This window comes from Monosiga brevicollis, genomic scaffold (assembly GCF_000002865.3).
Source record: "Monosiga brevicollis MX1 MONBRscaffold_38 genomic scaffold, whole genome shotgun sequence".
In the NCBI taxonomy this organism is placed as follows: Eukaryota; class Choanoflagellata; order Craspedida; family Salpingoecidae; genus Monosiga; species Monosiga brevicollis.
In genome coordinates this window covers 133403-156393 of record NW_001865075.1, presented here as the reverse complement: position 1 = coordinate 156393, position 22991 = coordinate 133403, and the positions used below count along the sequence as shown (strand labels likewise).

Below are 22991 nucleotides of genomic sequence, written 5' to 3'. Positions count from 1 at the left end.
TTGTCAAGTCTTCTTTGCTTTGATTTGGTGTGCTCTGCGCCTATGCTGCTCGCATGTCAATGCTTTCTTTTCCCAGCAAAGAGGCAATCAAAAATTGATACCGTTCGGCTCGAAACCCTGTCAATTGGGGGCCATCACCGCGTCGTTCACATACAATGAAGACAGGTCAACGCCCAGGTTTATCCAAAAACTTTGTATCAGGCCACCCAACGGCGTTCAACTCCCATCCGCTCAATTCGACTGGCGACTAGAGACACTCATGACGCCACTCACTACGGCATTGCATCGCAGCAAAATGCATCTGAAACAAGCCTCTATGGCAGTGCCTCCAGCATGGCTTCATTTTCCTGGTCAGGCTGGGCTTGATCCCCTTCAGCTGGCACCGGGTTCTCTTGCAGCTCGGCCACAAAGGATTCTTCCTCTTCTTCATTGATTTCATCGTCGTCCTCCTTGAAGCTTGGCGCGTCATCACCCTCCTCCTCATGATCATCTTGACTCAAATCAGCCTCGGCATCCTGAGCTGCTGCTTCTCCGCCTTGCTCTGCCACCAAGAATGTAACACCACATGGAACGGTTGAGTTGGAAAAAAAAAAAGAACAAAAAACAAAAACAAAAATACAAACGGGAAAGAAGAGCGAGAGGGGCGCACGAGTGGTCAGTGTCTGATTGCGGGACGACAAGACTCAGGTGGCCGCACCTTCGACTGGAGCGGGCTCAATCTGATCAGCCACATGCGATTCAGGCCGACCCTCTCCGGCTGGAACATCCGCAACAGCCCCAAACTGGGCGTTGTCAGCCTGGGCATCAAAGTGATCGCCCACAACTTCGCGGCGAGCGACAACCTCATGGTCAGCAGGCACACCCTCCCTGTCAAGTTGTTGTTGTTCCTGTTCCTGGGGTTGTTCCTGTTGCTGTTCCTGCTGCTGTTCCTGGGGTTGTTCCTGGGGTTGTTCCTGCTGCTGTTCCTGCTGTTGTTCCTGCTGTTGTTCCTGCTGTTGTTCCTGCTGTTGTTCCTGCTGCTCTTCCTGCTGCTCTTCCTGCTGCTCTTCCTGCTGCTCTTCCTGCTGTTGACCTTCACCTTCGGCAGGTTCTGCATCCACCTCGGCCACTTCGTCATGCGCTCTGGCATCGTCGTCATCATCAATCAAATCCTTCAAGTCTTCACCGTTGGCATCGGGTGCTTCGACATCGCCCATGGATTCAACCTCTTTCTTCTCATCAGCAAGAAGTTCCGCCTCTGGTTGCGCCACGTCGCCATCGACTTGGACCGCGTTACCAGCGTTGTCCTCAACGTGGGCGTCACGTTTATTCATTTCGCCTTCAAAGTCGTCGTCTGCAGGTCCTGGATCGGCAAAGGATTCCTCCTCTTCGGCCGCATTCTCATTGTGGTGTGGGGCAGGCGGGGCAGGCGGGGCCGCCTTGCCCGCGTCTTCAGCGTCCGCATTCGGCAATGCGGCCTGACCGGGCGCTGCGGGTGCCGGGGGCGCGGGGGGTTTCGGCTCGTCCTGAGCATGAGCTTGGGCGGCCTGGGCCGCTGCACGGGCAGCCTCACGAGCAGCTTCAAGCTCTTGGGTTAGCTTTGTGTTGTCCAACTTGAGCTGCTCCAACTCTTGATGCAGCGCCTCGCCGCTCTGTTTTGCGCTCTGCCCATCTGTCTCTGCGTTGCGAACGCGCTCGTCAAGCGCTCGAATACGCTGCTCCAGTCGCTCCTTCTCCGCTGCGCTCAAAAATGAGTTTCATGAGAACGCTCGTGGACAAGCAAAGCAGGTCCGGGAATCGACGTTACTAAATGCACAAGGGCCCCTCTTCCCAGCAGAAAGGCCTACCTTCGGCATCGCGTGCTCGACTACTTTCGCGCTCCTTTTCACTACGCACAGTCTCGAGCTCTGCTTGCAGGTCCTTACGTTCACGGCTGGCTTGCTGTTGAGCTTGTTCCATATCTTGCTCAGCTTCCTTTAAAGCTATCGGGTTGAGCCCGTGACACAGAGAGAGGCAGGCATGCGCACGTCAACCCGCTGCCATGACGAGAGAAGAGCAAGCAGAACCACCCACCTGTTAGTTGGTGTGTACGCTGGGCCAGTTCAGCCGATTGTTCTTTGATTCTTTGCTCCATATTTTGCAGAGAGCTACTTTTGCTTTGTAGCTCCCCGTCAACCTGATTGATTCGGTTCTGAAGGACACCGTTTTGACTCCTAAGAAGGCATGAGATGTGCTTGGGGATGAGCGGAGCAGCGCCGTAGATGCATGGCAAGCAGGGCGCGGGACTAGGGCTCTGACCGGCTGTGCTCGAGATCAGTGGTGAGACGATCCTTTTCTTGGCTGAGAACTTCCAAGCGTTGCTGGAGGACGCGGTTCTCGGCCTCGGCCTCGGACAGGCTGCTCGAGTAGGACATGGAAGAATAGCCCAGGTACCCGATCAAGCAGAGAGCGCCAAGCAAGGCCATGCGCGCAAAGTTGATCTGATACTGGCTACCACCGCGCCGACCCCCGGGCAACGAGCCTCCACGACGCCCAACCATTGTGATGGCTCGTCAGGACACAGCACCTACGACTTGCATCAGCGAGGTGAGGCCCTGTACTTTGGCGATGGTCTTCCCACTACACCGCACACGCGGTGTCATCTCTCACCGCAATCGAAAATCGAGGCGCTGACGCGAACACGTGAAGCAGGGTCACGCAGGGTCAAGGGGGGCTCAATAGCAAGGGGTTGATCAGCTTAAGAAGACCAAACAACGAGCCGGCGCCAGTGGCACTCCGGCACACGAGTCACCGTCACACACACACGAGAGAGTGTGTGTGTGTGAGTGTGAGAGAGAGAGAAATGCGAACCGCGACATTCTTCTCTCTCTCTCTCTCTTTCTCTCTTTCAAAGGAGGGGCACACAGACAGAGAAGAGAACTTAGTGGACTGGTAGTATCATTCAGAGAGGGGTTTATAAATCGGATCGTTTTGTAAGGCGGAATAAAGGTGTATCAGAGATATGGGCGTGAACGATGAATATTGAAGAGAACACAACAACGTGTGATCCGCTTGAGAAAAACGGTGACCAAAACTGTTTGAACAAAAGGTGCCAAAAACTTGGGGGTCGCTCTCCCATATCTCCCGTATGAATGAATTCGGAGGTTGGTATTGGGTGGCAATCAGGAGCGTCGGGGTGGGGCACCCATCGGATGCGTGCAGGGGAAAGGGACTGGGGAGCTATTCTGTGGCTGCTGTGGTATCTGTCACGGAAGGATCGGCGGCAGCTGCAGTCACACTATCGCCTTGCGACCCGCGTGAGGGGTGAGGACGAGCCAGGCCCCGTGCCAGGTTGGAGGCCTTTGTTTTGACTTGCTGAACAACATTTGTGCCTCGCGTGGAGGCATCAACCATGGCCTCCAAGCTTTGCCGGGCAGCCTCGCGCGCCCCATCCCAGACTTGTTCAAAGGCCGACGTCATGGCCTTGAGATGGGCCGTGGTGGCATAGTGTGTCTGAAACTGTTCATACATGAGTGAGGCAATGTCATGCGCCGCCTTGTCGGTCTGGGTATATCGCCGCAACTCGGTGCGCTTGCGGTCCAGCGTCGTCGGTTGGGTATCCGCGGGCGCCGCCAATGCTGCCGCCTCCACTTGTGGCATGTCGCTGGCGGGGTCCGGGCGGACAACGTGACGCTGGGCAACGGACAACACGCCCCGCACCACCTGGCGGATGGTGCGGCGGGGCACGACACTATGCCTGTCTCCTTTCATGACAAGGTCGTCGGGCAGTGGGGTGGGCTGATCGGGAAAGGCGTCAAAGGCGGGCATTATAAAAGGCCGTCCCGGGTCGTCGAGGCAAAAGACCATCAGCTTACACAACTTGTTGCCCAGCATATCAAGCGCCGTTTCCCACTCCAGCAGCACGTTGTCGGTAAACTCATCGGCCGTGCGCATCCGATCCAGGGTCAACGGCGACACCAAAATAGCAATCTAAGGTGATAGGCAAGGAGTTGAGCCGTTGTCTGCTGGGCTCAAACATAGAACCTCAAGTTCCAAAACTCGGGAGAAGCAACAATGCCGATTGGCACAGGCAATCCACATACAATGTTACAGGCGCGAATCACATTGAGAAAGCCGCTGCGCCAGGGCTGGCCCGTCTCCAAGCATCGCTGATCGAGGAAACAATGAAAATCCCCCTTGAGCACGCCATCGTCCCGTCGCATATTATCGATGCAAGCTGCTACCTCGGGCGCAAAGTCACCTATGGATCGCGGGCCCTCGCTTCGCGGTGAAAAAGCGGGCAACGTGTACACACGGCAAAAACAAGAGCAACCAGGCGTGCTTGTCGCTGGTCCCAGTCAAGACTAACCATGGGCTTGTTGCCGATAGGAGAGGAAAAAGTCGTGATGCAGCCGAGCCCGGCTCTTGCACTTGAAAGAGGGGTCCAAAGAGGGGAGGTAGTTGATAAAAGTGCGCGGGCGTATGCCACGCTTGACGCGCCGTAAACGCTTCAGAATCTGTTGGTGGGCCTTGACGCCCACGTCGCGCAACTGCGCATGCATCTTGCGCACAACGCGCTCCACTTCAGTGGCAATGGCTTCGGCACGATCATCTTGTTTGGGGGCATCGTCCGCTGTGGAGGATGAGGGGCGGTCAGTCAGGACTCCACACTTGCGATCGAAGAGCACTTGTTGAAACTCGCTCATGGTTTCCAGCACCCCGAGCTGCACCCCCTCAAGTGGGGTGCAGTCCTCGCTGTACACAAAGTCGGAGGGAAGAGGGGGTATCTCTGACGAATCTAGCGCAACTGAAAATGGCAACAACAGTGCCGCCTAAAATAGAGTTTGTTCCGGTCTGATGGTGAGGCAGTGCGTGGAATGGAGGTGGTCGTTGGCTGCTCCTACAACAGCGGACCAACCTTGTCCCGAAAGAGCTGGACGGCAAGCGCCAGCTCGGCCGCCAGCGGACTGGGCTCTAGATGGGCTGACTGCAGCGCTGCAAAGCCGACATGGCTCAAGACAATGACAATCTGGCGAGCGAGCCCATGAGGTGCGCACAGGGGCCAGGCAATGCAAGGAACACTTTGGTCGGCGGGAGGTCGCTTGCTCTCGGCAGGAAAGCTCAGGATGGCGAGAATGTAGACAAACCACGGGTGCGCTGGCCAGGTGTTCAAGGCTGAAAAGACACTGGTCCAAGAGCTGCTCGTCCAATGGGCCGATGGCCGTGACCAATCCTGGCTGGCACAACGTCTTGATGTGGACGCGCTGTGGGCCACCCTTGCCCTGCCGCGAGCCGCAAGCCGCAAGATGAGGGACGCGATGTTGACTGTGATCTTGCCTGTGCACAGCGGGCGGCCAGGACCTGACCTGCCGCATTTGCAACTTCAACGCCTCGCCGTAGGAGCGAGCTTCCAGTTGCTCTGCCAGCGGAACCAACAACGACTGCTCCTCTAAAGGAATGAGGATGCACGCAGAACGAATGACCGCCATGATTGAGGGTGGTGTCCACTCGTGGATGAACACGGGCTTGGGGGCAGGGCAAGCCACGCGACTACCTGGTTGGCCATAAAGGTCAGAGATGAGGTAAAAGGTATGAGCACCCTTGCCATGCGCAGCATGCGCACAGGGCCGAAGCTGCTGCCGAAAGAGCGGCATGATGCCAGACAACGCCCCGTGTGTCGTCGTCTCGGCGCGATCAAACACTCAAAAGCACGACTCTCTTCTGTGGAGCAGATCAGGCCTTGAATCTCTGCATCTCCCTCTATTTCTTCCATGACGTATACAGGGCCTTCTGGTGTATCTCTGCGTTGCCGTCACCTTGTCCGCTCCATCTCTCACCTTTGAGGTACCAGCAGCAGAAGAATTGTCAGACAATTCTATTCGGAATGTCAGATTGTCAGACGTTTGTGTTTTTTTCTTCTCGGAACTTCTTTGAGGCAGCAGTCACACCAAGCATTCAAAGTTCTCACACGATCGAGATGAAAGTGCTAAGGATGTAGCGTCAAAGCGCCACACATGTAATGCATTTGCTCCACACGTACACGAACAGATGGCGGGCGCCGAGTCAGCGGGCGCGAGGTCGCGACCCAACGCCGGGGCGCTCTGGGGTGCAGTGGCGGCCGTGGTGGCGGTGGCCTTCTTGATGAGATGGATGCCGTGGTGGGTTTATGGGCCTCAGCTGCATGATGTGCCTTCGCATGTCGTTTTGCGTGCCGCGCAGTCGTCCGAGGGAATGGCTGTCGCCCCGCGCGATGGCAGCGCCGATCTTGCGGTTCTCGGTCAGATGATGCACGCGGCCTTGAGCTTCTGGTCATCCATTGACTTGATTCAAGTCCTTGCAAATCTTCCCATCGTACTCTTTGGCCTTGTGCTCGTCGCCGTGGGCAGTCTAGCTCATGCGATATATGGCCAGGTTGGTAAAGTGCGCGTGCCTTTGCGAGTGGCGGGTGTCACCTGTCGTCCTGGGTGCGAGATGCAGTGTAACCCCGCACCCACATTTGCTCTCGCTGTCTGGGTGCATTAGGACTTTGTCGCAACGGGCCTGAGCTGCGCCCTAGTGGCCACTACCCCAGCCATTTTCAAGTCTGTGCCTTGTCCGTCGTTTGCCCAGGGTTCACGACCTCGTGTCCCTCTTATCGCGTCTCGTGGCTTTCGGCTGGTGTAGGGTGACCAGCTACGGGCGACTTCATCCCACAGTTTTGGGCTTGTGTGGCTTTGCCATCATCTTGACTGCCTGGCTGCGGGGCATTCGCACTTCAACATTCAACAGCAACGTGCTCTGGCACATCGCGACCGTGTTTCTCGCGGTGCGTCGACGCACGCGATTTTCCGCCGGCGCTACCAAAAGTCGTGTCCAGGTCACTTCTCATGAATGACACTTCCCCCACTCTGAACATCAGGTCCCTCACGTGCCCATGCTCCGAGACTGCCTCTTGCTAATCCCGCCCTTGGCACTGGCTTTTGTCCCGACCCATACCAAACTGCAAAACTTTAGCCTGAGTCGCCACTTTTTGGTCCGTTGACCCGGCCGCAAATATATGCCAGTGGTCAGAGCCTTGTACAATGCCATCGAGATCATGGCTTACGCTCACACCTTTTCGTCCGGCCTCTTTTTTTTTTTTAAACCAGCTGACCGCCGCAGCACTATTGGGGGATGCTGTCAGTTCTACCCCGTCTTTGCGCCTCCCGTCTCTGTTCCTTCTGCTCCTGTCCAACGGTGCGTTCCAGGCTGTTTGTTTCTGTTGGCAATTCTTTGCCTACTGTTAGCTTGCAGATTGATCTCACCTTGGTCTTGCTTTGGGATCGGTTCCTTTCCTTGCTCTCCCTGCTATGGCTTGCAGTCCTTGTTCTGCACGTGGCCACACAGTCTGCCACGGCCGACTCTGGGCCCGTCATGTTGGCCCGATGGGCCAACCATCTGCGCTATGGCCTATGGCTCCCTGCGCTGTTGCTGCTGCTTGAGCTCTTACACCTCGACCCCGTCACCTCAATCGTGCCCTTTGCGCATGCGGGCTCTGGCAATGCCAACACCTGGTGGAATACAGGGTCGCTGACCGTTGAGGCTCCAATGGCAGATGCCTTGCCGCCCTCCTGGGCCAGCTTGTTTCTCGACTTGCACGCGCTCAACATGGTTGCGCTGGTCGGAGTCGCTGACGTGCTCTGGCTGAACATGCTGCCAAAGTTGCCGTGTGATCCTGTGGGCGCGCGGATGCTTGCTCTAGGCTACCTCATCAGGTCGGTTTGCTACGCCGTAGCTACAAAGCGTTCGGGCGGTTCCCTTGCACTTGGCCCCCATGTTTGTCTGATGCTGTTGCCAAACTTTTTGCGCGAGCGATTCTAGTCTCTGGATGGCCGGACGGGCTCGGATGCACATCCCTCTAGTGGGGTTGTTTGCCTCGCTTCTGGCTGCAGGGGTTTGCGCTGCGCTGATTGTGGCGGGGGCGGAATCCGTGGACCGCGGTACACGAGCCCATCTCGAAGCTGCTCGGCGCCAAAAAAAGGATTCAAAAAAAGAGAAGAAGAACAAGGACATGCGCACGGCTCGCGGTGATGCCGATCTGCTGGTGTGTAGCCTTGCTGCGTCGCAGTGCCCTTTCTCTTGGCGCAATTTTCATTATATCTCTGTGCATGCGCGCCCTGCTTTTGACTGCCATGGCTCCAATAGCGCGGATTCTTGACCTCAGCTGCTCTCGTGGTTCTGGGGGTGCTCTTCATTCGTCACGCCTACTGGACTGCTACTACAACATATGCAGGCAGCGACCTTTTCCCTAGCGTCACGCTGCAAAATGAGACCCGTCTCATCTATTGGGATGTTGAGGAAGCTGTTGACTTTGTGCATCAGCATCTGCCCCCCGATTCCAAGGTCTATTCATCTGCCACCACTGCGAGTTCCCTCACCGTAACCCGTGGGTTGCATTCAAGGCTCATCGGTGGCTGCAACATTTTTGCATCGAATAGGTCCTGGCGTGGCGTGACCTCGGTCCCGTCTTGACTGCCCACACAACCTTGTCCGCCGCCGAGCCTGGCTCTGGCCAGTCCACGAATGGCAGCGCTCTGGCTCATGCTGCTCGTGTAAGTTCCAGGCTGGCGATGCTCTCACTCCCTTAACCTCGTTGGTGATCGCTTCCAGTAATCTCACTCCGCATGCAATGCTTTTACTGGCATTTATTTTTCTTTTCTCTGCCTGCTGGACAGCTATGGACCTTGACAGAGCAGGAAGCCGTGCATGAGCTGCGCAAGCTGGGTGTGGATTACATCGCCGTCAAATTTGGTGGTGCCATTGGTCTGACTGCCGATGATATTGGGCAGCTTACCACCATGGTTCGCCTTGCAGCTCATGTTGATGATTCCATATCAGTGGGTGACTTTTTGACCAAGGCCGGGACGTTTCGGGTCACAACAGCGGCGCCCGAACGACTGGCTGAGAGTTTGCTCTACAAACTATCCTATCATGACTTTGCCTTCCATCAGACTAAATTAGGTGCGTGGCATTGCGCAATGGGGTGGACATGTAGATGTTCTTTCTCATCGCTCATCTTCGGATGCCGCATTGCAGGCAAGGGTCGAGGTTACGATCGGGCACGCCGGGCGGAGATTGGTCACAAATTTACTGAGCTGGAGGAGTTGGAGCATGTCTTTACGAGCTCAAACTGGCTGGTGCGGATATATCGCGTGCTGCCAGCAACCAACCGCGATCTGCGCTTTCTTCAAGCATAGGCTTTTTGCTGTCCACTATAATTCACATATCAATTGACCCGTCGATTTGGAGACACGTAATAGCAAGTGCGAAAAAAGATGATTGTTGCACCCATGAAGGCCCTGAACGACCTCTTGGCAAAGGGTAACGCACAACTGCTTCACACGACGCAAAGCTGGAGGCCGAACTTGATTGCGGCCTACCACTCCATGGCCTCGGATTTGACACCAGCATCTATTCACAGAAGAAGCAGAACACAGTAAGGGCAGCCGTACGAAATGATGCACAAGACCGAAAGCCTGAAGGTAAAAGGGGGAGACAAGTGTAGTTCAGCAGGAAAAAAAGTGGCGACAAGGGCGCACCTTCGGCAAGCTCAGCGTTTTCCTCATCAAGACCTTGCAGAAAGTCGGTAAAAATCTTCATGGCACCGGACAACGATGTTTTGTTAAAGTCTGCGGCAGGTGAAGCACAGAGCGGGTCGAGTTGAGCCAGAAAGCAGAAACATGGACGTGAATCATTGTTGACAAAACTCCGAAGTAGGCGTACTTTGAATCTTGCGCTTTGGCGAGGGCTCGCCCGCTTCTGTGTATGCATTGAGCTGTTGCTCTTCTTCAAACTCGTCCAGTTCGCTAAAGGTTGCAAGAGTCAGCGCGTGCATGAGTGCGCAGGGCCAGATTTGCCGTGATGCATATGCGACATGTGGACCTGCAGAACATACCGACACAGACGATCAATGGTGGGGACCGCGAAAGGATCAAACTCATCGGCCTTGCTGGGGTCAATGGGCACGCACACACGTCCCGTCTTTGGATGTACCACAAAGGGTGACTTGAGCAAGTGATTGAGCTGTTTTGTCACGGGCCACCCAAAAAAGCGGATTGCGGGTTCGATACCATCCCAAGATGAGTTGACAGAGAAATCAGCAGATGACCAGAAAGGTTGGGCGTGATCGGATCAAGGAAACAAAACCCCCTAAATGGACTTGTCACGTTCGGAGATGACAGATGCAGCCGCGAGGAAGAGATGGCTTGGGACTTACACCCTTGGATACATTGATGTCCAGCCGTGGGTAGATGTACTGCAGCATGAGTTCTTGCGTTCGTGACACCTTCTTGGACTTTTGGCCCTGAGTGTTTCAGAGAAAAACGTGGACAAGAGTGTGTGAGTTGAATGCGCAAGAACATATGCACCAGATCCAAACTTGCGCGCGCACCTTCACGATTGAAATCAGTTGTTCCCACTTGTCTTCGCTGCGCCCATTCTGAGCCCAGGCAGCCTGTAGTGCAGCGGCACCGGACGATGAGCTGCAACGAACTTGGCTCAAAAGACATGGTGACGCTGCGATTTACTTTGATGTCGGCTTCGATCGCGTCCATGCCGAGTATACTAAGCATGGTGTTGCAATGCTCGCTGTGGGCCAGCAACGCCTGAGCAGATGATGCCGAACCAAGGCACGTGAGCTTGACGCTCATACGAGCATCAACAAACAGATGCAGTTGCCGGGGAATGGGGTGCAAGGAAACAGCTTGCCGGACCTGCGAGTCGGAGGAGAGCACAACCTCACGGAAGTAAGGCTCGAGAATTCTGCACGCCCGTTCTGCACACGGGTGCAAAGGACTCGTCAGGGACACCTTTTTGGCCGTTTGATCGCCACCCTGCAACACAAAACCACATGAGGGGTGCCCCGTTCATGGTGCAAGGCTGGCACTGGCGGTGCTGATGGCTGGACCACAAGCAGCACAAAGGCAGACGTACGCGAACAAGCTGCAGATACTCAGCAACGGCTCCGCGAGCCTCTTGCGAAAGAAGTCGTGCCCTCTTATCACAAACCCAGCAATGGATACCACGGCGACCGGAGTACACCCAAAGCAGATGCTGAAAGCCAAAGTCCTCGCGCAGCGCCGCATCCAGCACTTTGACGGCTGCAGTCATGAAGCCCCAACATTTGTGGCAGATGGCCGCGCCACTACACGAGACATATCGGTGTGCGAGTCAAGCAAGGCCAAAAGAAATGCGGGCAGGCTGCGTGAGATGTCAACAACAGGTCCCACCTGCAGCAGGTGCGAATTTCGTCGTAATCGGTCATATCGATATCGAAAACCAGTTCTTTGGCCACGGGGTAAAATTCACTGCTCTTGATCTTTTTGTGGTCTTTGGGCTACAAAGCAAAGCGGAGGAAACGGGGTCGAGTTGCTGGTCAGCAATGCGACTCGAGCAATCAACTTTTAAAAATTGGAAAAAAAAAATCGAACGAGCGGAGGCGAAAAGAGCTGGTACCCGAGCTGTGAAGATGGCACCAATGTCAATCTTGTATGGGCACCGCTTGATAATGGCTACAATAGCGGCAAGACAGGTTGGGAGACACCTTGAGATTGGCGATCGAGTAAAGGCACCTTTTCTTGTTCAGGCACAATGCCCGCAAGGGTGGAAATCAGCACGACCCGACCTTCTTTGAGTTCGGACATGTCGGCAAAACTCTGGTAGCGCACGTAGACATCATCCTTGAGGGTGAAGGAGAACTCGCGATTTTCAAACTCCTTCTTGTCCACGCCGCCATACGAAAGCCATTTGAAGTATTTGCCGTATGGGAAAAGTCGCAGGTAATACTGTTGGGGTTTCCATCAGAATGAATGAGAGGCAGGGTGGAACTGCCACGCCACGACAGCGCCTCAAAGAGCAGGTATCGGCTCACCTGTTGCAGAAGAAGTGGGAACTGAGTGGGGTCCACGGAACTGTGATGAACGCTCGTCACGTTCTTGCCCCCGTCGGCTTCAACATCCATTGTGAACGGTGGCGGAGTACGATCCTATGCGGAACAGGCCAAACGAAGCTGGCTTTCTCAGGCCGAGGCGAGCACGTTTCTTGAGTGTCAAAAGCAAGCCTTGTTCAACACCAGAGATGCGGCCAAGTCCAACAGCGCTGAAACAGAGCCAAAATCCGACAGCGCTGCTCAAGCCAAACAACGCGGCGAAGCGGAGCAAAGCTGTCGGCCGAAGCACGAGGATAGAGGCGCAGAGCAGCGAAACCAAAAAAAAAAAAAAAAAATGAGCGCGTTTGCGCGCGATCAACAAGTCGCAGCGCGCTTTTTCCTTTTGAACCGTAACGGCTAGTTTTCAGGCACTTTTGCCGACTTTCGTATCAACGTGATGGGAAAAATATGATTTCAACTCTTTGAAAATCAAGCAGTTCAAAAAAATCATCAAACATCGTCTGACAAGAGATAAGAGAGTAGAGCGCGCGCTTGGCGGAATATTTAAGAGGCTTCATCGAAAGCTGACTGCTCCTCCAAAAGGCAAAGAGGGTGGACTTGTGTCAGTTTGCAGCGCCGGCCCGGAGGACGTTGACTTGGCGACGGAGTTGCTCGCGCTGCTCTTCGGTAATGTGGAGCTGCTCGCGCATGGATTCGACGGTGCTTTGAAGATTGCGAACGGCACGCTCAGAGCCCGAGAGATCAGCAGCCCGTTGGTCATGCAGGGCTTCGGCCTGTAGCAAGCGCTGTCGCAGGATCTCCATTTCGCGTTGAGCGGATTCAAGCGCATCTGCAGCTTGGCTGGACAGATCGTCTGCCTCACCGGCTCGATTCTCCAGGTCGCTGTGCTCGGCACTGAGACCCTCATACAGTTCCAGCAGACGTTGCTTCTCTGTCTCAGCCTCCTACACGCCACGTCCAGCGTCAACACAATGAGTCAAACAATAGAGAGAGAAAGGTTGTAATCTTGCACAGACCATTCGACGTGGCTCAGGTAAAAGAACCTGACCTTGAGATTGCGCAAAATGGCTTCAAATTGTGCCATGTAGTAGTCGGTTCGGGCTCGCTCTTCCGTGAGTTCATGGTGAGCGGCTTCAAGCTCGCTGTCACCAGCCATCAGACGCAGCAAGTGCCAAACGAAGACAAGAAAAAGAAGTCAGTATTGGGACAAATTGTGGGTCAAATACGCAGCCTAGACGAGGATCCGCTGCGCTGGACCATGAAACACGATTACCTGCTGAGGCGCTGACACTCGGCAGCCATGTTGTTCAGGTCGCGGTCCAGGAGCTGGCGCTGCGATGCCGCCGCCGTGATGGCGTCGGCAGCCTCGTTGGACGTCAATTCCTGGGCACGCAGTTGCTCACGTAGCCGAGCCAGCTCTTGATCCTATGGTACAAAACCATGAGCAAAAATCAGGGGTCGACGAACAACAAACCAAAAACACACACACACACACACACACACACACACACACACACACACACACACACACACACACACACACACACACACACACACACACACACACACACACACACACACACACACACACACACACACACACACACACGACAAATGCAGCGCACCCTATCGGCAAGTTCGTTGCGTTGTAGGACGATCATTTCCTGCAGACGTTGCTGGTCAGTGGCGTGTCGCGCCTCGGCCTCGGCCAATTGTGCCGTCTCGCGCTCACCCGAGCGACCGCTCTCAGCACTCTACAAACACATCAACCCAAACCATTAGAGAACACATGCAGTCAAACTGGTGGTGACTGCTGATAGCAAACCTGATCAGCAAGTCGCAGCTGCAGGCGGTCACGCTCTCGGTCGGCCTCAAAAACGGCATCCTGCAGGCGCTGCACCTTGACGCTCAGCTCCTCTCGCCGTGTCTGAGTGGTTGCAATGAAGGTGGATACAGATGAGAAAAGAAAAAAGGGCAGAAAAAAAATTAAGAGAAAAAACTTTGGGTGTACTGTCCAAGTGTCCGGAGATCACGGTGACGGTTTCAGCGTCGCACCTGCTCCTCTTGAAGTTGCAATCGAAGTGTGGACGTTTGCTCCTCGGCGTGACGAAGACGCTCTTCGGCGTTGGTGTCAACGCGGCGCACTCGCTCATCCATTTCGGCCAGCCGATTTCGAGCTTGCGTGCTCTAGGTAAGGCGCATCCAAGCAAACCCACGCGCGCGAAAATGAGACAACATTTCCACATTGAGATTCGATTGAGCATCTCACACAGGCCGCCGCATACCTGTTGCATGTGGGTCTCCACTTCGGCAATCAATGCCTGCTTTTCCTGCTGAAACATGGCTGCCAAGGCCTCAAGCGACACTACGCGCTGCCGTGCCTCCTCGGCGGCCTTGCTCTGTGTCTCAAGTTGCTATTGAGGCACGCGATCAGCATTGAGTGTCATTATGGTGGCCTGGTCGAGATATTATGCCGTGCTCGCGTCAAGTCGATCGGCTGCAGACGCACCTGTTGTTTTGCAGAGAGGACCGCGGCGTGCTCTTCGCGCAGTTGAGCCACGGATTGGTGGTGTTCCTCCCGTGCGGCATCAAGTTGCAGCTGTGCTGCCTCTTGTGCCTGCCTGCTCTCTTCGCTTTGACGCTCCAACTCTGCCACTCGCTCCTTAAGACGCGTCACTTTAGCTGAATCGCCAGCAGCGGCTTGCGCCTCAAGCCGCTCTAATGCTTCATTTAGATCGGCAATTTTTGCTTGTAACGCTTGCTATTTATTAGTGGCCACCCAAGAAGAAAGAGTTGGAGTTAACGTGGAGGCCCATGCACGCAAGGTCTCATTGCTCCTGCGATGATCTCACCTGCTCCTCAATGGCTTGTTTAGATGGAGTAGATGGATGGGTTGAGGCCGCTGCAGATTCCGTGGTTTGAGCGCGATCAGGGCTGGTGCCAGCCGGATGAGGCGAGCGACTCCCTTCCGCAAATCGGACGCGTGGCTGACGGCTTCGTGGTTGAGGATGCGCTTCCTCTGCGGCGCGAGCCAAATCCCGGAACGTGGTGTCGGATGCACCATGCTGCCGAAGCTCTTTCTGTAGGCTCCAATTAAACTGAGCTAGCTGACGCACGCGCGTGTCTAAATAGCTGCGAAGAAGAACGGTGGCGTGAGTGAACGAAGGCAGCTGCATCGGGGTGCCAGTTGCATGCAGACGCACTCGTTATCATCCAAGAGCTTTTCTACGTCCTCCTGCAGGCGACCCATCTCCGTTTCCGCATCTTGCAGAGCGCGCAGAAGATGCTGATTTTCTGCATGCACCCGCTTGACATCAGATTGAAGCTCGCTGGCATGCCGCAGCTTTTCTTTGAGGGTTTCGTGCTGTCGGTGCAAGCGATCGCGCTCCCGAGTCAACTGGCGATTGACTGCCGCGCTGGAGGCCACCCGCTCTGTCTCGACTTGTTTGGCCAACCTGGCGAGTGTGTCACTGTCAGAGATCTCATGCCGTTGTCATTGCAAAATGGGGCATGCGCGGAGATTTGGCTAACTCACTGTTGGATGTGTGCAAGCTCTTGTGCCAGCTTGGCGTTATCTGCCTCCAACTCTGCAATACGCGCAGCGTTATCATCGTTGGTGGAGACCATAGTTACCAACTCATCCTGCAGGGCCTTGTTGCTTGTTTGCAGAAACTCGACCTGAAACGAGGAGACAGACGAACAGCTGCGCATGAATCGGAATGGGCGCGGCCTGCAGGAGCGTTTGCTTTTTGCTTGTGTCCCAAAATTTGTTCTTGCACGTCAGGTATCCTATCCCACCTGTGTTTCCAAGTGCGCTTGTTGTCGGGCCTCTCGCTTGAGGGCCGTCTCAGCGCGCAGCGCCGGTAACGGCCGCCCCCCCTAAAAGAGATGAAACAAGGTGAGGAGGCCAATGACGACGCTCTGCCACCACACTGCCACATATCTTGGAAAAAAGAAGAGTCAGCATACAGAAGGTGCGTGACAAACCTCCAAAAGCCCATTGAGACGTTGAATCTCAGCATCGCGGCGGTCGATTTGGCCTTGCATGGCTTCAATGCGGGTCTCTCCGGCTTGACTATCTCGCTTGAGTTGGCGGATCACATCCTCCAATCGTTCAATTTCGCGAGCGGTGGCATCGTCCAGATCAAGCCGGGTTTGAGGAACAGCAGGCCTGGAGGGATGCTCATTTTCAGCGCTCATGGTAACCTCTGGCAGTAGGTGACTCATATCCATCCGTTGGCGCCTCGTAGGAATCCGACGTTGCTCTTCATCCTGCAACGTAACGGCAGCCTGGAAGCAAGTAGATGAGCAGGCCAGAGCCGCTCAAAACGAAGAATCATCAAGAGCCGCCGTGGAGGAGGTAGGCGTTGGTTAACGCACCTCCATGTTCTTGGCCAATAACTCGTCCAACCGAGCCTTTTGAGCATCAGTTTCACGTTCCAGAACGCGAATGCGGTGGGCATATTGCGTGTTGAGGAAGCGCAGATCCTGATTCTCGTTCCCGAGCTGACGACGTGCGCGTGGATTCGAAAAACGGTGGTGTGCATGCAATGAGGAACGTGGAAAAAAAAGATGCAGTCTCATACTCTCTGGAGCGTTGTGTTCAAATTGTCGGCGTCGGCGAATGTGTCTGCTGACCTGTGTTGCATGGTGTTTTAGCTTTTTGATTTGTGCATCGGCCGCATCCTTGCGCCGGATCACTTCGCCGTGCAAATGATTGACTTCCTGTGACAAGTTTTCATCAAAGCAAAGAAGAATTAGCCAGGGGTCAAATCAATACGTACAGACGCAAAGCCAGATCGACGGGGAGTGCTCTTGGTCACTGTGGCTCACTTTGACAAGGCGGGCATTGTCGGCCTGATATGCCTCGATCGCAAGAGGATCGTGGCTCCGCGTTGTCTGCGCTTGTGTTTCAGACGAGCCTGCGGTTCGGTCTGGGGCTTGCTCCTTGATGCGCTTGAGGCTGGCTGTGGTATGGAGCAGGTCTGCAAAAAGACGCTCAGCCAAAGGCAGGCTCTCCACGCCCAGCGGCTGCGTATAGCCAAACTCATTCAGCTTTTCGCGCAGCTGCTTGAGCTTGCGCTCAACGACGCCCTCCATCCTGAGCCCCCAGATGAATGACTCTGCGGACCTCCAAGGCAAGCTCGCACGCCCCAAATCGTGGGTCCCGCCGTCCCGACGACCCGGGCTTTCACAGACACACACACGCGCACACACTAAAAAATGATAAAAAAAAACCCCAAAACCGTTGAAATCCAAAATTTTTAAAATTTTGGTTTTTCTTTGGTTGACATGTTTAAACTTCAAACGTAAAGTTTTCTTTTCCTTTTCCACTTCCTCTTCTCAATTGTTGATGATGATGGAAGCGTTGGATGGCAATGGATGGGTGTACGGCGTTTTGGACAGATACGTTGATGCGATCGCAAACGTGCAAGCCACGAAAGGCACCGAGCTACTTCCGATCAGGAAAATAATGCCGAGGCGGAAGAAGAGAAGAACTCACAGGCAGACAACACACAACAGAAAAAAACAACAACACAAGTCACAAATTAGGCTTGGGCATCTTCATCATCTTCCTCCTCCTCCTGAACGTGGGAGCCGGCGTCGTTGTTGGCACTGAGGCGGGCGACAGCGTTCTGTGCGCTTTGCAGGCTGCGCGTGTTGGTGGAAAGTCGACGCAGACGGATGATTTCGCCGTGTGATTCGGCGGGAATGCCATGTTCAAGGTAATGCTCGACCAGTTCGGCTACTGAAGAGAAAGATTGATCGTTGGACGCACCCAGCTTGTACAAAAACTTGCCGTTGGGCTGGGCAATGGGTACAATGAGCATGTTGGCAATCTTGTGACGGACTGTCTGCAGGCTCAGCGCAAAGTGATCCTTCTTGGATGATGGCCGCACCACAAAGGTGCCTGGTGGCGTGCCTGAGAGCAGGTCTTCAACCTGGGCTCGCGTAAAGTTGGATCGAAACCAGGGTTTGTCGATAAAGTCTGAGCTCTCGTTGAGGCGCACGGGCTTGACCGGCGACGTGATCACCTCACCGGCTTCAACCTGCTCGCGGGGAGCAAACGTCGCCTCATGGTCATCCGCTGCTGCAGGCAGACTCATAGCCCCACGCAACGAATACACCTTGAAGCCCTTGTGAACAGAGTGCAATTGCCATGACTGGTCCAGCTCGTAACGAGCTGCCTCCTTATCATCGGCAACGGCATAAATGCCACGACTATCACTGCTTTTGGTCACAGGACCACCGCTCTCTCGCATTTGCTCATAGGCCTGGGCAGCTTCCTCTTCCTGCTCGCGGGCGGCCAGGCGCTCGGCATATTCCACCACGGCCTGGTACAGGTATCGATATTGAACCACGTGCTGCACCATGGCCATGCGGTCTTCACGGATGTCGGCAACGATACTGAGAACGTCGACCTTGACGCCCATCTACGCAGTACCGGACAGACATGGCGAGAGCGGAATGAAGGCGAGATGCGCACGTTTCAAGCACGAGCCAAAACAGCTTGACGAAGGTGGCTGGCAAACAGCGCGCAGAAAAGCTTGGGTCAAATACGCACGTCCAAAGCACACATGGCGTGATCAAGGGCAATCATGGTGCCCGTGCGGCCAATGCCTGCACTGCAGTGCACGATCAGCGGCGACTCCTAAACGCAGCGCAAGGTCACGCCAAGTGCCAGGTCAACAAGAGGTGATGCGAGAAACAACCAAAAAAGGCAAAGAGAAGGCCGGGCTGAGTCCACGTGTGTTACGCGCGTGCGACTTACCGCTCGATCCAGCTCGTTGCGTGTGCGGCGAATGTCCAACAACATCTCGATCATTTGCTGTGTCTGCATTGACCCATCGGGCCGAGTTGGGACACCACTGTGGAAAACCAGCAGGGAGCGCCACATTGAGCAGGCCCAGCAGACAAAATGAGCCAATTAAAGCAAAGCAGGTATACGGCTTACTGGTCGGGCCAGGCAGTAAACCAAAAGTGCACGAGGTTGCGCGTGCTGCCTTGATATAAGACTTGGATGTTAGTTTTGATGTAGCCTTCCATCTTGGTGACCAGCATGGTGCGAACATGAATCTTGCCATCGCGCGGGCCATAAACAAGCTCTTCCTCTATCAAAAACAAAACAAAGGTGGGCCATGAGTCCAGCACTCTGCCTTCCGTTGGATGCAAAACTCGGCGCGCGTACTTGTTTCGGCGTAGATGGTGGCGGGCCAGTAGCGGCTGCACTTGTTTTTGCCACCCTCCACCAGCCCAGTCGTCATGGCAATGCAACGGGCCTGAACGTGTACGATCATGCGCCAAAAGTTGAACAAGCCGGTGTCCTTGGGGGCCTGGGCTGCCACATACTCTTTGGCGCGGCGGCCACCAAAACCTAGCAGAGCCGGTTTATTGTCGCAAGGAGCGGACGGATCTAGATGAGCCAAGCAAGCGGGTGCTGCCTAGGTGTACACGGCATACCCAAGACATACCGCGAACGTAGTTGGCGTTGATGTACTCCAACGTATGGTCAACCTCGAGAGGTTCAAGACGCACGCGCGTGACGGGATTTGGCAAGATGTCACGAAAGCGGTTTAAGCGAGGTCCACGGGCATAATCGGGCAGGTCAGACTCGTGCGTCTAATGTGGCGCACCACACGGCACACACGGCAGTGAGGTGTCAAGTTTGAGACAAAAAAGGGCAAACAATATGAGCCATGTCAAAGAAGCTTGAATCAATGGCAAAGGGGGGGTAAGAATGGGAGGGCATCATGCACACCTCGCCGCGAGGCAGCTCCTTGTAGCCTTGAATATCGAGGGGCAGGATCCGCAGGTCGAGGTCTTTTTGAAGCGTGCTCAGGAGTTGATTCATTTGCATGGTGCGAGTGCGGCCACGAATGGGAGGCAAGTCAGCCGACGAGGGGCCTTGGCTTGCGTTTGAGGGCTGTGTCTTGTCTAGGCTGCCACTAAGGACATCCTCGGGAATTTGACGAGTGGGCACGGGCGGAAGAGGCTCGTGGGAGCGTGGAGGAGGCACGGGTTGCTCCTCTTGATTTCGAACCGCCGACGGTACTGGAACCGAAGCAGCGTCCGACGTGGCGTGCGCAGCAGCGGCGCGGGTAGGTCCTGGGCTGCCAGGGGCTGAGTCGGTACCGCCTTGTTTGCCGTGGCGCTTCATGGCATGCTTCATTTGCGTGAATTTGTGACCCATGGCTTGCCCCAGCTTGCGAAGCTTCATCTTATTGCCACCTTCGGTGGCCACCGGAGGATCGGCGGAGCGTGCAGTCAGGGAGCCCACGCGGCCCTCGGAGGATCCAACCAGTTGGGCATCCCCCAAGTCCTGATCATCATCATGATGATTGCTATCTGACGAAGCGGCCAGACGGTGACCGGCCACTTCACTGAGAAGTTGTGCCACCGGCTTGCCCAGCTTGAGCTGCTCCTGCGAGCCTTTGAGGCCTGTACGTCGGGCGGTTTCAAGAAGGCGTTGCAGGGTCAGGAAGGTCTTGGGCCCAAACACGTAGCCAGCGCTGTTGCGAGCAATCTTGTATTGGGCGGCACGGTCGTGGTCGTTGACTGTCAAATAGAAAACGTTCTCCTCCAATGGATGTTGATGAAAGAAAAAGTCGCCAGGGCGCACGTTGGGAGATTGAAGGATAACGGCCGCGGCGGCCTGCCGGCTCACCCGACCTGCATACCAGTCGCACGCGGCTGGGGGGTCGCTGTCAACCTCAACGCCGGCTTCAGAATTGATGGCTGCATGACTTCCACCCTTGGGTCGTTCGTGGGCAGACGCAGCCAGCGCCGAGTTGTACACGTTGGCACCCTCCATTTGCACCACCCTAGGTCCAAGAGTAAAGTAAGATGACGCGACGCAAGATGAAAAGCCGGGACAAAAGGACGCCCAACATAAAGAGACGGCTTGATTGGGATTTTGGGTGGGTGGGGCCTTCTTGCACAAAGGGAGCAAAACGAGATGGGGCGTGGCAACGATCAAGGGAAAACCAAAAAACGCACGGTTGATCGCCCAAGGGTTGCACGGTGGCGTCATCATCCAAGCTGCGTGTGGCCGGTCACGCAAGGATGAGAAAGCGCATGTGGCCATGATGAGCCAGTGCAAGATGCCTACATACGTGAGACCGGGCTCCGCGGGTGGTGTTGTGGGTTCCTCGGCATGGTGAGTCTCGCTATTGTGAGAACAGCGAATTGTTTCGCATGAGCGGCTGTCAAGGCGCTGGAATAGGTGAGACGAGCTCCAAGAGCGAGGGGCGATTGGGCCGTACAAGTGCTCTCGCAGGTGAACCTTGCCAGACTTGCACTTGAGACCGGATTTGCTGATTTTACGAATGAGGTCGTCCACTCGGTCAAAGCGGCTCGTTCCGAGGCAAATGCCTCCATCCTTGGGCTCCTCGGTCAGCAAAAAGTTGTTAATGTCACCGCGCATGTCCTTGACCATGAGGGAGTAGGCATGTTCTTCGGCACTGGCCCGCACAAGCCAGGCGCCTGCACAAGGTGTCGTCAAACAAGTGTGAGGTCAAGCTTCCCCAACGCCGGCCCCGTCATTTTTTGAACCATCATTCTAGCGCAAGAGCGAAAGGAGCAAAAGAGCGAAAAGTTGCCTGATGGAGGATGGGCACACACCGCAGGGTTCGGTATCAAGCATGATCTTGGCTTCGGCGGCGCTGATTTTGCCGACATACCAGCTGGATGGACTGTACATGGGCATGTAATGCGTCAGTCTGTGTGGTGGAAGCAGCAGAGGGACGGCGGAAGGGGGCAGGTGGGTGAGAAGGACGAGTGCTGACGCGGGATTGAGTGGAGGGTGAGAAGTGAGTGGCTGGGATCAAAGTACGAACCGCTCGCGCAGCTCGCGGGCCAGGGAGTCGCGAAGGTGGATGGTGCCACGGGGACCTTTGACGCCTTGATGCATGACGTGGGCGAGGAGAATATCCAAGTGTTCAAAGCTCTGGCCGGCAAAGTGGTATTGATCCTCTTCGTATTTAATGGCGTAGCGGAGGCGGTTACCGCCATCGTTGACGAGCAGTTCAAGAGTGGTTGGATCATGAAGGACGCGACGGATCACGTAGTCCCCATCCTTGCTAGACTTGAAGATGGGATCCAAAAAGGCGTTGGGCGTGAACACGACGTCCCAAGGTCGAAACGGCAGGAATGCCATGCCTGGCACGGACAGGGACTGTCCCATGACTGTGGTTGGCGTGGCAAGGTGGAATAACGCTTGTCTGACCCCTACAAGATGAGCACGTGGGAGGAACCGCGGAGCAAGCAAGACGTTGGGAATAAGGTGAGCGGAACGCAGGCACAAGCACGTCAAGACATGCGGGGTGCAAAAGACAGATTCTGGGCAGAATAGAGAGGTCAGAAGAGGGGAAAAAAAAGTTTAAGAGCCGGCTCGGAGCATGAGAAGAAGAGGCAGGGAGAGAAGAGGGGAGAGAAGAGGGGAGAGAAGAGGGGAGAGGAGGGGAGGGGAAGGCAGGGGAGGGAATGGGAGGGGAGAAGGATGATCAGGCTCTCCTTTGGAGAACGGGGGAGCTCGCGCGCCTTGAAGTGCCACAAACCTGATGGTATCAACTCTTTAATTCCACTTCAAGCTCCGCAGTTGCAAACGGGACACCACGGCAAAAGGCAAAGGTCAACAAGGCTTCAGCAGCCGAGATCGCTGCCCTACGACGACTGGCAGACCACACACTCACACGCACACTGACACACACTCCCAGCCAGCGCGCGCTGCCGAGATTTTTTTTTTTTTGGGAAAAGCCGCTCGTGTGTGTGTGTGTGTAAGTGGGAGTTAATGCTGCTGATCTTGAGGTTATTGTAGTTTTACTATAGAGTTATTGAAGCATATTTTTGCCTTTATGAAGTGTTGTTCATGTATACAGTTCAAGTTTCAGTATTATATCTAGAAGTATATGTAGATTCAAGTAATGAAGATGGATCTATAATAGAGGAAGAAGCAGAGGGCCAGGGATTCCAACTGGCACCCACAACACAACAACACGATCATCATTGTCAGACAAAATACGTGAGGAGGGAAAAAGTCTTACTATAGGGACAGAGCGAGTGGTCCTTTGCCTCACATACTGTCCTGGCCTTTGCCTGCTGGAAAGCGCGACGAGTCCATCCCGTTGAT

The 22991-nt window shown here is 55.1% G+C and overlaps 5 protein-coding genes across 5 annotated transcripts; 1 reads left to right on the top strand and 4 right to left on the bottom strand.

The window, feature by feature from the left end:
- Positions 1–215: 215 nt before the first annotated feature.
- MONBRDRAFT_39072 (uncharacterized protein) lies at positions 216–2807 on the bottom strand. Its single transcript, XM_001750190.1, has 6 exons — positions 2629–2807; positions 2278–2545; positions 2053–2192; positions 1827–1961; positions 698–1717; positions 216–541 (listed from the first exon to the last, which is right to left on the bottom strand). The coding sequence occupies exons 2-6, from the start codon at positions 2517–2519 to the stop codon at positions 315–317; spliced, it is 1764 nt and encodes a 587-aa protein (XP_001750242.1). The 5' UTR covers positions 2520–2545; positions 2629–2807; the 3' UTR covers positions 216–314.
- Positions 2808–2829: 22 nt separating this feature from the next.
- Positions 2830–5612, bottom strand: MONBRDRAFT_34485 (uncharacterized protein; the record flags this gene model as incomplete). The annotated part of the gene is made up of 7 exons (XM_001750189.1): positions 2830–2907; positions 3370–3948; positions 4062–4219; positions 4328–4765; positions 4873–4987; positions 5106–5240; positions 5325–5612. Coding segments are annotated over 7 exons (1791 nt in total), but the record flags the coding sequence as incomplete, so codon positions are not given.
- A 2210-nt stretch (positions 5613–7822) lies between these two features.
- MONBRDRAFT_29756 (uncharacterized protein) lies at positions 7823–9173 on the top strand (the record flags this gene model as incomplete). The annotated part of the gene is made up of 5 exons (XM_001750234.1): positions 7823–8020; positions 8122–8319; positions 8415–8528; positions 8652–8937; positions 9013–9173. 5 exons carry the CDS (start codon positions 7823–7825, stop codon positions 9171–9173), a joined length of 957 nt encoding a protein of 318 aa, XP_001750286.1.
- A 179-nt stretch (positions 9174–9352) lies between these two features.
- On the bottom strand, positions 9353–17072 carry MONBRDRAFT_39071 (uncharacterized protein; the record flags this gene model as incomplete). The annotated part of the gene is made up of 25 exons (XM_001750188.1): positions 16697–17072; positions 16502–16588; positions 16244–16369; positions 15851–16153; positions 15662–15742; positions 15399–15541; positions 15067–15318; positions 14716–14995; positions 14373–14624; positions 14149–14277; positions 13919–14050; positions 13689–13790; positions 13489–13617; positions 13137–13288; positions 12912–13005; positions 11846–11959; positions 11547–11759; positions 11205–11311; positions 10909–11119; positions 10395–10808; positions 10193–10279; positions 9872–9957; positions 9700–9782; positions 9516–9605; positions 9353–9387 (listed from the first exon to the last, which is right to left on the bottom strand). Exons 1-25 carry the CDS (start codon positions 16961–16963, stop codon positions 9353–9355), a joined length of 3969 nt encoding a protein of 1322 aa, XP_001750240.1. The 5' UTR covers positions 16964–17072.
- Positions 17073–17412: 340 nt separating this feature from the next.
- MONBRDRAFT_39070 (uncharacterized protein) lies at positions 17413–22046 on the bottom strand (the record flags this gene model as incomplete). The annotated part of the gene is made up of 8 exons (XM_001750187.1): positions 17413–18297; positions 18636–18732; positions 18819–18975; positions 19053–19277; positions 19336–19483; positions 19623–21346; positions 21485–21582; positions 21700–22046. 8 exons carry the CDS (start codon positions 22044–22046, stop codon positions 17413–17415), a joined length of 3681 nt encoding a protein of 1226 aa, XP_001750239.1.
- Positions 22047–22991: the final 945 nt, after the last annotated feature.